Source organism: Perca fluviatilis, chromosome 8 (genome assembly GCF_010015445.1).
Source record: "Perca fluviatilis chromosome 8, GENO_Pfluv_1.0, whole genome shotgun sequence".
NCBI lineage: Eukaryota > Metazoa > Chordata > Actinopteri > Perciformes > Percidae > Perca > Perca fluviatilis.
The window spans coordinates 38,959,297-38,972,094 of NC_053119.1; the positions used below are offsets into that span (position 1 = coordinate 38,959,297).

General features: G+C 41.9%; 1 protein-coding gene across 5 annotated transcripts in view; it reads left to right on the top strand.

Moving 5' to 3' along the window:
• Positions 1-12,798, top strand: part of LOC120564171 (cytosolic carboxypeptidase 4) — a 121,232-nt gene that overhangs the window by 61,743 nt on the left and 46,691 nt on the right. For all 5 annotated transcript variants that reach the window (XM_039808941.1, XM_039808947.1, XM_039808942.1 and 2 more), the window contains exons 15-20: positions 2,737-2,820; positions 2,966-3,046; positions 3,200-3,348; positions 6,384-6,471; positions 6,869-7,001; positions 9,741-9,894. In XM_039808941.1, the coding sequence (XP_039664875.1) occupies positions 2,737-2,820; positions 2,966-3,046; positions 3,200-3,348; positions 6,384-6,471; positions 6,869-7,001; positions 9,741-9,894 (689 nt within the window). The remainder of the gene's footprint in view (positions 1-2,736; positions 2,821-2,965; positions 3,047-3,199; positions 3,349-6,383; positions 6,472-6,868; positions 7,002-9,740; positions 9,895-12,798) is intronic.

The following is a 12,798-nucleotide window of genomic DNA, read 5'->3' on the forward strand; positions in this document are numbered from 1 at the left end:
ACAGTCATGAAATCGTAGAGGTCAAATAGATCTATAAATACTAGATTGCTCTGAGAAATGTTTAGGGGCTCTGTCTGTTTGGACTGAGCCCACACATATCATGTATATATGATGCAGTAATTATACATGAGGCAAACAAAAGACTTTGTCCTTTGTGTAGGTGTCTAACACAGACTGAATGGGCTGATGACACACAGAAGAGACAGAGCTGTGAGCAGAGAGAAGTGTTTGTGTGCCTTGCATTTCAATGCAGCCCTCTTCATTTCCATGCTGATTGCTGCTGATAGTGAGTGCCATTGTTTTTTTAGCATCTGAGTCAACTTCAGGTTTTATATTTCAGTTCACAAGTACCAGTAACTCAGCTCTCTCAGAGCACACTTAAGCTCATTTTGAGTACACACATAAACATGGATGTTTCAATGTTGTTCCAGAGGCTTTTCCACCCTTTCAATAATCTCTGAAAACATATTGGCAAATGAATGCAGAATCTGTAGGCAATGGGACAAGATTTTGGTAGTGTTCTGTTTTTTTTTTTTTTTTTTTTTCAAGAAAACCCTGTGACCTTCAAATCACACCCATCTCGTGTCACTACCGGTGTTCCCCAAGGCTCTGTCCTGGGGCCCCACCTGTTTATCATCTATCTACTTCCTCTTGGTCAAATCTTCCGTAAATTCAATATCCATTTTCACTGCAATGCAGATGACACCCAGCTATGTCAACCACATTGATTACTGTAGCTCTCTTCTCTTTGGTCTTCCTCTCAAACTTATACATTAACTTCAGATGGTTCAGAACTCTGCTGCTCGTATCATCAGCGGAACATCTTCTCTTTTTAGTCATATCACTCCTGTTCTTCAGCAGCTTCATTGGATCCCAGTAAAACACTGCATTGATTTTAAGATTCTTCTTCTTCTCACCTTCAAGTCCATTCACAACCTTGCTCCTCTGTATCTCACTGACCTCCTTTAAATCAACACACCCACTCGTACTCTCAGGTCTTCTTCATCTATTCACCTCACTACACCTCCTGCCCGTTTAACCACCAGGGGGTTTAGAGCCTTCAGCCCCTCGCCTCTGGAATTCCCTTCCACCAGACATTCGCAACATTAACTCACTTTCCCATTTCAAACCCGCTTGAAAAACATATCTTTTCACACTGGCATATCAAACATGATCACCACTCATCTATTTTTAATAATGTTCTGTTTGTATGTTTTTATTATTATTATTATATTGTATTGTTTTGTAAAGTGACCGCGAGTGTCCTGAAAGCCGCCCATAAATAAAATTTATTATTATTATTATTATAATTCATGGTTCTTTGTAACAAAACCATCTGGCGGTGTCGGGTTAGAAAACCCCACTTTTGCGTACACATTTTCGCTGCCCTGACGTTAATGTGGGGTACACTCAGTGACTAAACCTCTAGTGTCTTGTTTTAGAGTCAGGGCACTGACTTCACCTTTTATTGACTTTGTGTATTATTTATTTATTTATTTCACCTTTAATTGTGTCTATTTTATTTGAGCTGTGTGAGTATGTGAGTTATGTATAATGTAAATCTGAATCTATGTCGTTACGGTTAAGTGCGTGTATGTAGAAGTGTGTGTGCATGTACCGCACATTTTAATGGCGCTCCCCCGAGACATTTTCTCATCACTTTCAAGAGGCCAACAGACGCTGGCATTTAAAAATGTTAAAGATGAAATTTCCCTCTGAACTTAATCTAATTCTGTAGCAGTCTGTTGGCACTCACATAAAAAAAGAACATGTTCAAGTTTATATTCCCTTAACAGAACTAATGTCAATGCTGTTTTTGTTCGGGCTGCTTTGTGAGTAAATTGTCTTGGGTGTAGAATAAGATTAGGCTTAATGCGAGGGACCTTTCAAGTCTCATTTCAAATCAAAATGTTCTCCTCCTGTCCACTCTGCTTGTCCACTCTGGGACTACTTTGGTCTTATCAAATGCATTTAAAGTGGTTAGTTAATGCTGTGTATTTGCTCATAAATTGTGCTGTGGAAAATCAACATAGAACCCCACAAGGATAATAACAGGATTTGTCTTTTTTTTCCAAATGCCTAAGAGGACCCATGCGTAGGTTTTCTTGACTTTTTCCATTTCCTTCTGACAGACATTGTTGGTTTCTTTTTTTTCATGCTAGTTTTTAGCCAAACTAAGGCAAGAAAGCCTATTGTATATATGTATGGCCTTTGCTGTGGCTTTAATATTTTCTGAATGTGTTCAAGACACATTCAAAAAATATGTGACATAAGTGATATATACTTTTACTGTTGTGTGTAAATGGACTGTTTTTATATAGGGCTCATCAGATAAACATTCACACACTTTTACACACCGATGCGCAGCATCAGGGGCAAATCTGGGTTCAGTGTCTTGCCCAAGGACACTTCGACACGGGGCTGCAGGGGTAGGGATTGAACCACCAACCTTCCAATTGGCAGGAAAGCCCTCTACCACTGAGCCACAGCCACCTCTATAAGCTAAATGTGTAAGCTAAATGTTGCAGCCACTGAGGACCACCATAGAATTTAGACCGTTAGGTCTCTAGTTTCACAGTGGTGTTGTTGGTTGTTGGTGGAATGTGGTTAGAAAGTTACTGAAGTGAACTGAAATTCCTGTAACAAAAGTAATCACTGTAAATGTCACACAGGTTTTTGAAGAGGTTTTGAAGGGTTGTTAACATTTTCATGGTTGTATGTGCTTGTCTTTATCAGGCAGAAAGTGTTTGAAGATGTCCGACGTTTCCTGAATGCTGATGACATCATCGACCAGGTAGTGTTTGACCTGGAAGACAGCAGGTAGGTAGTAACAACAACAACACAAACGTTTATTAAGCTAGCTATTTTAACAGGTGTGGATTTAGATTGTAAACATTTAATTTCCTTCATTAAATGAAATAATATGCCCTAAAATCATTTGGTGGTCTCTGTCTCTGTCTGTCAGTCTCCAGTGTCCGTCTGGTTCCTTGAGGTTCTTCTCAAAGTTTGAGTGTGGGAACCTAAGGAAGGCTGTTCAGGTCCGAAGGTATGGACACACACACACACACACACACACACACACACACACACACACACACACACACACACACACACACACACACACACACATACACACACACACATGAACTTTTTAGCAATTTTCCAGCAGTTTTTTTTCTTCTTCTCTTCCCTTGTGTAGATATGAATATGACCTGATATTGAATGCAGATGCTAACTGTAACCAGCACACCCAGTGGTTCTACTTTGAAGTCAGTAACATGGTGGCAGATGTCCCCTACCGTTTTAATGTCATCAACTGTGAGAAGAGCAACAGCCAGTTCAACTATGGTGAGAGGGGTTTTGTGTGTGTGTGTGTGTGTGCGTGCGCGTATGCCGCTCTCTGTTCAACAAAGCGCTGAAAGCACACTGAGTTGCCTTAGGGTTCCTTGAGCCTTTTTCTTTAAATCAAGAGCGCCATCTAGTGGGCTCAGAAGATAAAGAAAATTGTTCACAAAGCTTCATTTGGCGATTAATTCCCGTAGCACATCTGGTGAGCTTTTACAGGATCTTACTCACCTGATGGCTCAGGAGCTCATTTTAGGGGTAGGGGGTGAAATGACCCACATTTACATGTAACTTATGTATTATGCTTTGACCCTCTATCAGAGCTCATTCTCTGTCTCAAGCTTCATTTACTAATTAAATCTATGCCATGGGTACATTCATACGTACGCGTATATACAGACCCTAGGCCGTAGCCTGTCGTGCACCTCCCCAGAAATGTAGCTACGCGGACAACTGTGATTGGTCCGTTTGGCCGGGGCTCGGTAGCATTGATTTCCCCCTTTTAGATTCCGTACTCGCTCTGAAGCTAACCCCCATCACTCTCTCACTCACTCTTTCACACGCCACACACTCCCCACACACTTCAACTACGTACCGGCTATTTTCTTACGCTAGATTGACGTAGACACAACAGCGCACAATCATAAATCCTCACAACGGCGTAGGACACTCACGTAGGCTCTGCGTGGAGCCTACCTACAACCATAAATCAACCTTCACACACACACACACACACACACACACACACACACACACACACACACACACACACACACACACACACACACACAATACACACACAGTTTGAGCATGCCTTTCGCTGTGTTTTCTCGCTCCTCCACAGTGGGTCCGGCCATAATAGACCATCAATTACAACTAAATACACACACAGACAAAGGGATTGCAAAACACACTCAGTATCTCAACTAGCAATCTCAGTTCTTTCATATACACTTACCTTTACCGGAAAATAGCTCTTTTTAATGTATTTTCTGGAAATTGCTTTCATCTCAGGAAGAATTGAATGAGTCGAAGAAGGTGGCCCTTCCAAAGCAGTCTGTATCTCATTGTACAGAAAATGGCTTTTCTTCTGAAAGATTGTAATGTGCTGACAGGCTACAAAGTCATCCAACTATCTATGTTTAACCCCTGGAGATTTTATGCTTTTAGTTCAACAAAAACAGTGTCTCTTTACCTTTTCCAGCCCCAGGGCTAAAACCCAGAATAAAAAAACACCATGGTTACTGAGGTGGAGAGTTTGGGTCACCATTCTTCAAGGAGTTTCTGCCAGTCAGGAATATGGGGAGGACTGATGTGACACAGGACTCAGGCAATGCAAGCATAGACTACTGTCTTTACAAGGTTCACCTGTCAGGAACTAAAGTAGGAGTAATCAACAGGAAGAAAAGACATTTTCTTTATCTGATTCATTTATTTTATTTGCCCCACTCATCGTAGCTTGTGTCCATAAAGAGGAGAAATAGTGAGGGGAGAGGGAGGCCGACACAGCTCTTACCTTTTTAATTACACACAATACAAACAAAAAAGTAAGTTACACAGTTTTCACGACAAAGTGCTTGTTTTAGCCTTTTCTGAATGATGTAGCTATCACCCTGTGAAGCACATGTCTTACCTCTGGAATGAACCACCCTCCTGCTGTGATACAATCAACACTTTCAAAACCTTACAGTGAAAACGTGAGTCCATCTGTAACCAGCTTAAACAACTCAACAACCATCAGAACAGATGGACGGCGAGACACTTCGCACTTTCTGTCCTCTCTTGTACACCTGGGAAAAAAAATACTTTTTTCCAATCTAATCCATAGTTTCATGAATGTCATGATTTAATTTTATGAAGTTATTGTGTAATTTCTTGGTCACAAGCAGCATCTTCAACATTCAAACCTCTTTTGATAATATATAATCAGAATGTTGGACAGGAAGATCTCACCACTGGACACTTCATTAAATAAGATAATATTAAGACTAACTATTGCGAGTCTGCCTGCCTGCCTGCCTGCCTGCCTGCCTGTCGCTGCCTATATGTGTGTCTGTGTGTCTGTCTGTCTGTGTGTCTATCTGCCTGCCTGCCTGTCTGTGTGTCTGTGTCTGTCTGCCTGTCTGCCTGCCTGCCTGCCTGCCTGCCTGCCTGCCTGCCTGCCTGCCTGCCTGTCTGTCTGTCTGTCTGTCTGTGTCTGTGTGTGTCTGTGTGTGTACTTCACATATCTGGAGAACAGTTCATCTGATGTAATTCACACTTGGCGGGTGTATTTCTGCGGACCCAGTGGCGTGCAGTGTTGAATTTGGTGCATTGTGGACCTGCAACACATTCAATATTAATAAACCTTGAATAACCAAAGGAACTGGTCTGTGCAGCAGCGGGGGGCGGGACTTCAGTGCAGGCTGACTCCAGCACATCTTCACCTGGCTGAGACTGCAGGCTGCGGGTGCTTTCAATTCCAGTACAGGCCTCTAATGCTGCATGGATAGCTTAATGGATAATATTGCATCATATTGTAATTGTGATATTTTGGGAGTAAAATCTGAATCTGCAATGTAACGAGTAACCTTTTTCTGTCAGGTAAATGTAGTAGTAGCCTACAATGTTTTCCTCTGAGGTACAAGTACACAGTAAGTCAGTAGTATACAGATTTTAAGTGCTTTGGGGGCCTTCTGTAAGGTATTTTGGGGTACAGTGATTTAGTTTTATATATTTGTATTAAAGTCTATCTGGGGACAGGCTGATGCTCTACTGTGCAGTACTGTGCTATGTGACATTGGTCGGCGCTATGTACTTCTCTATGAAATAAATATTACAGTAATAAATAAACACATTCCTTTATGTATATTCTTAAATCAGACAATAACCTTTTATTATAAAGCATAAATAATATTATAGAGACAGTCACAGCCAGCACAGGACCGGCACAGGCTGCAGCGTTAGAGGCCACCAGCTGTTCCACGTGGCTCACTGTTTATCTGTGTGTGTGTGTGTGTGTGTGTGTGTGTGTGTGTGTGTGTGTGCGTGCACTGCAGGAATGCAGCCGGTGCTGTACTCGGTAAGGGAAGCTCTGGAAGGTAGACCACACTGGCTCAGGACCGGGACTGAAATTTGTTACTTCAGGTATGAATGAAATGCACAGATTCAATGTGTTCTTCCTTCAGCAGCAGACCCAATAACTGTACTTGCTGACAGTCCAATCACATACAGCAGAGTGTGACATCATCAGACCACCAGAGAGGGCTCTCAGTCCTGGGAAATATAGGATTTTATAGAAATCACTTTTATTGTGCTATCATGTTTCTGAAAGCTGTCTCTTCTTCAGAACACAGAGTCTGAATGCCTTGGATGAATTAGTCATAACTAAACTTAACAAAAGAATGTGGTGTGTGAAGAGCAGAACAGTCCAGTGCATGCTCAGTGCTGAAGACAAGGACCTTATATACACTACTGGAAAAGGATTTTTTATCTACACATAACATAAGTTATTGTATGTTACTCTCTCTATTTTGTCCTCCAGAAACCACTTTTGTCCAGCTCGAGGCAGAAAGAGAACAACATTTTATACTCTAACCTTCACCATCACCTTCAAACACAATGAGGACGTCTGCTACGTGGCCTACCATTATCCCCACACATACTCTGCTCTGAAGGTACGCATCCAGCCATCCATCCATCCATCATCCATCCATCCATCCATCCATCCATCAAGGAATGACAACTCAGTGTGCTTTCAACTAGGGTTTAATATTTTTCCCGAAAATTTGGTGAATCAGATCCCGGGAAAAGACGACCCATTTCCCGGGAATTCCGGGAAATAGCTGTTGTTGTTTTTTTGTTTTTTTTGCCCAAGTAATGTATCGATATCATTCAAATAGAGCTGGGCAATATATCGATATTATATTGATATCGTGATATGAGACTAGATATCGTCTTAGATTTTGGATATCGTAATATCGTAATATGGCATAAGTGTTGTCTTTTCCTGGTTTTAAAGGCTGCATTATAGTAAAGTGATGTCATTTTCTGAACTTACCAGACTGTTGTAACTGTTCTATTATTTGTCTTTACCCACTTAGTCATTATATCCACATACTGATGATTATTTATCAAAAATCTCATTGTGTAAATATTTAGTGAAAGCACCAATAGTCAACACTACAATATCGTTGCAGTATTGATATTGAGGTATTCGGTCAAAAATATCGTGATATTTGATTTTCTGCATATCGCCCAGCCCTACATTCAAATATGCATTCCCAAATCCAAAACTGACATTTTTTATATTATTTGTATCTTTATTAGGGCAAAAGAACACAGTTTATGTCCATCATCAACAGTTTGCAATGATCAATTCTGCTGCGTGATCAAGTGAGCTGCGTGACATCTGCTGCAGCGCTAATTATGAAATGCCAGGTGGAATGTCTGTGACTTGTCTTCTGAAAATCTAGGCAACCCTTATGAAACCAATATTTTACAGACCTCCATTATAAAAACTAACTAAATCTGCTAAAGTAAACCATTGAATGATTCCTAAACCATTCTGTTAAACGAAATCCTTTCTGTGGCTGTTGAGATTTGTAAGCAAATATTTCTGTATTAGGGCAGGGCAGGCATATTTCTCTTTTAAACACATACAAGTTCAACTAAATTAAAGAGGACGACCCACAGAAATGTATAACTGTGCACTGCAAAAAGACAGGGCCAAAGGCCTATGTAAAAAAATGCCTAAACACTCTGCACTTATGCTACATATTTCTTTTAGTTTACAATGCATTCTCACCCTGCCCTTCTTTCTTTTATCTCTGAAAGTGTGCTTTCAAGAAGCAGAGCGACTCTGCGCTCAGGCGGTTTCGGATTTTCGTGACAAATTGGCCGCAGACAGAAAACGCTCTCTCCGCCTCCACGGATGTAGCCTACTGCTGCGTAATGAATTTAGTGAGCCTGTATTACCGTAGCTACGGTACGGCACCGGCGCTTGTATCAACGTTACCGTATGACAACAACAGACACGCACTCCTTTTTTATTTTATTTTATTTTCCGTTTCCCATCATAACCTTTCCCGGGAATCGGGAAATAGTCTTGATTAGATTTCCCGGGAATCCCGTCTCCCAGGATTAAACCCTACTTTCAACCCTTTGTTGAACAGAGAGCGCCAAATAGTGGCTCAGACAATAAAGAGAATGCTTCATTAAGCTTCATTTGGACATCACTACTATTTTGCTAAAACAATACGTCAACTAAGTGTAATGTGGTCTGTTTTAACAGACACTCTGCTCCAACTCCCCCTTAACACAACATAAGAATAACAGATTTAATGATACAACCAATACATCTGAACAGATAATATATACCCATAAGACCCATACTCTAAGATGCCTACCGGTCTCGGAGCTTCAACTATTAAAGCAACTCAGACGCGCCTCACCACGTCCCCTGCACCTTCACACTATAAACATAATACAATCAGACATTCACACACTTAGACCTCTAACAGTTTAAATAACATAATGCACATAACATAGTTCACACATATTGAATGCAGCTATTTTAATTTTGGCGCCCATGTTATTCAATCTTTCCGATCATACCAGCTGCGATCAGCCGCGCTGGCCAGTGCGCTGCAGTGATTGTTTCGGCGTCTCGTCTATTTCTTCCGCGAGCCACGAGCGAATGAGTCAAGCCAGGCAGGTAATCACTTATAGGAAGGCCACAGTGCAGCTGGATACTCACAGATATATGCAAATGTATAAAACAATAACCACAGCTACAAAGCTGCAGCGCCTTAAATTAGTCTAAAACATTGTTTAAACCAAAATACTTTTCCAAACTCTCTTTGATTGCACGTTGGAGAGTATTAAGACTTACAAACTCCTTGCTGACAAGAGGTGGTGGATGAATGGTAGTGAAGTTCAAATGAAGCTTCATGAAACTTCAAGAACCATGTTCTTATCTTCTGAGCCCACTAGATGGCGCTCTTGATTATATGAACGATTCTCAAGGAATGACAACTCAGCATGCTGTCAAGTCTTTGTTAAGCAGAGAGCGGCATCTAGTGGCTCAGGAAATAAAGAGAATGCTTCATGAAACTTTATTTGGACATCACTAGTGACGCATCCCATCTCATTCCTCAAGTCAATGTTGACTTTTTCAATGTTTAATTAAAACCACCACATCACTGTCTCTGGATTGCGTCCAGTCCGTGGAGATATTTTGCTTTTCATTGTCGGCTTGAAATGCCCTAAAAATAACTTGCAAAAACACACCTTCCTCACCATATATCTTTAGTTGTTAAGACCTTGAAAGCCTGAATCATGCTTTAGTTGCCACAAATGGATATTGTTGGAAAACAAAAATGAAATAAGTTGGCTTTCACACTTGTGTCTGTCAGGCTCATCTGAAGGTGCTACAGAAATCAGTGGACCCTGCAAAGGTGTTTTTCCAGCAGCAGAATCTTTGTGGCACTTTGGCTGGAAACTGGTGTCCAGTAGTCACCATCACAGCCTGTCCTGCCAGCAGGGGCTGGAGAGACATGCACCAGCTCCGTGAGTAATGCTGTGTGTGTGTGTGTGTGTGTGTGTGTGTGTGTGTTTGAGCAGACAAACAGCCAGCCCTCCCGACAGAGACAGATATCCCATGCTTTGTTTGTTTTTCACGGCTTAATTGAAAGCCAGTGATGCTTAGCAGTTGGAAATATGAAGAAATAATTTGTTTAAGAGAAAACTATGTGAGATTCATCACATCATATCCACATTAGCATACTATTATACTGTAGCTTCTATTACACAATGGGCATTTGTGCATAGCAATTATGCCATTTCATCTCGTCATTTCCCCCCAAATGCTCCAACACAGTCAGCGCTTCAGTGAATTGATTGCTTGACTTCAGTGATACTCATGCATTGTAATATGAAACAATCTAGTTGGAATGGTTTACTAAAATGCACTCGCCGGTACCTCCAGTAAACACTGGTGTTTCCAACTACACAGGCAGAATTTGTCAGAATTACAAGACGATGGGCTCATCATTCATGACCCAGCTCGGTGTTCTGCCCCAAGCAATTCAACTTCCATCCCTCAGTGTTTGTCTTCCTTGTAGCCCAATTTGCACTCCACATTGATTTTGTCCAGGTTCGCCAAATCCCATCGTCGCTGAAGGTGTTACTGTTGATCTCTAGCACACCCCAAAGGTTGCTGGTCGCTGAAGGTGCAGTAGAGAGGAGATCTCCCTCCATGGGAGGGCAGCTGATGTTCACTTGAACAAGGCAATTAACCTTAACACCTTAAAAATGTGACTTTCCATTCTGAGACTGACGGAGCACAGAGGCTCCTACGGATGCTGGATTGTTTTATTCCTGAGGGGAAACGTGTGTGTATGTGTGACTATGGGAGTGTGTCTTTCTTGGACAAAAAACCCAAACTTCAGGACAGACAAGGCCTGGAGCAACAGCCAATCAGTTTCAGTCTTCTTCCTGTGTATGCAAATGAGTATGCTTATCAGGTCTAATTACAAGTAGTGGGTATAGAGCAGCAGCATGAGTTTCATGGCACATCTAAAGCCATTTGTTTCTCCTGTGTGTTCAAAAAATCATCGTGATGATGCCTAAACGATGTTCTGCTCTTTATTTTGGCATTGTTCTTAGACAGGCTTTTCTTTGGAAGGGAAGGATTAGACCAAGCAGCCCTCTTCCTGCCTCACTCCTCTGGTCTCTAATTAAAAAGGCTTCCAGTGCAATCACAGCTCATCTGTGAAAGCCGTTAATTATCAAACATAATCTCATTTAGCAGAACCGGCATAGCCTCCAGGTAGATGGAGCCGGACGAGGACAGTTCCTCTGTCACACTTTATGCTCCAACTCTTTCTTTCATTTCTCTAGTTTCGGTCTCTTACTTTCTCTGTCCCTTCTGTATGGTATGTCTTTTTCTGCACGTCGTTCTGTGCTGAGTCAAAAATCTACTGAAAGATGCAGCCAGTGCCAACAAAGAATTGATTGTGATTCTAAGAGCTGAAAGCACCGATAAGTAATCAGTGTGAGAAAATAGTGACGATACTACCACATGTGTCCTCTCCTGTATGTTGCACAGTGCAGAGTGACCCTGAGAGCAATATATAAATGCGACAGTGTGAGAGTCCTATTTGATTGGTAATGCATCATTTATTTGTGAGGACAAAGTCCTTAACACGATTACCACACACACACGCACATGCACACGCACTTACACATCTGTCCCACTGTATATAAGTTGAAGGTATAGGACAGTTGGTCTACTGTCCACTGTCCTCATCAGGGCACAGAACACACAAGCCACACTTTGTTAGTGTGATTCATAATACACTGTTAGTATACCTTCAGGTGGGGATGACTCCCCCCGTACCTCCTAAACTCTCTTGTTGCTGGATCTTCATCTAACTGCTGCTCTATTGTCATCTCTGGCTAGTGCCACACAGGTGGGGGATAACTTCCTGTTCGATCAGTCATCAGAAGATGTGCCAGTATGGTCTGTCCTGATAAGCCTTTAGTGGTTGATGGGCTCTACCTGGTCCAATTATTCACACAGACTGGCTCACAGTCTTACAGCACAGACACACACTGGCCAGATCCCATTCACACGGCTGCTGCAGGAAAGACTTCTACTGAAAAAGGTGTATATAATTGTGTGCAACAGTAGATGTTGTTCGATTCATCAGACGCGTCACAAGACAATCAGACAACGAAACCTCTGGACAAATGTATTTAGAATTGGAAGAGAAAACAAAGGTGAACCAAAACCAAACTCTCTGTTGTAAACATCTGTTACAGTTTACAGGACCACATCATGGTGCTACTGTGCTCACAGTTTTCAAGAGTTATTTATTGCAACATTTCATGTGTATAACTTTAAAATAACATGAAAACTATAAGACTATATTCAAATATAAATGTTATTAAAGTGTCTATTTTTAATGTGTACAGTTTTGCAGGAATGTGATAGAAAGGATGTGCAGGTAAGGAGTGGATCATGATACAAGCCCATGTCATTAGAGGTCCCCGGGCCTTGTTGAGGCCCACTGCATTTGGGAGGAAACTGTTTTCCTGCCAAATGGGAGTGCTTCAATGACTTTTGTGTCAGGGGTGGAAGGGATCGGCCACAATCTTTCCGGCCTGCCTCAGGACCCTAGAGACGTACAGGTCCTGGAGGGTCCTTATGGTCCTGGAGGTGTAAAGGTCCTGGAAGGACAGCAGATTGCAGCCAATCACCTTCTTAGCACGGAGGATGATTGCTGTACTCTGCCCTTGTCCTTAGCAGTGGCAGCAGCGTACCATGGTGATGGAGCAGGTGAGGATGGACTGTTAGTGTAGTGTACAATCATCTATTGGAAGGTTACATTTCTTCAGCTGCTGTAGGTAGTACATCCTCTGTCACCAGATTGTCAGTCCCCCACCTGTAGGCAGATTAATGTCCTTCCT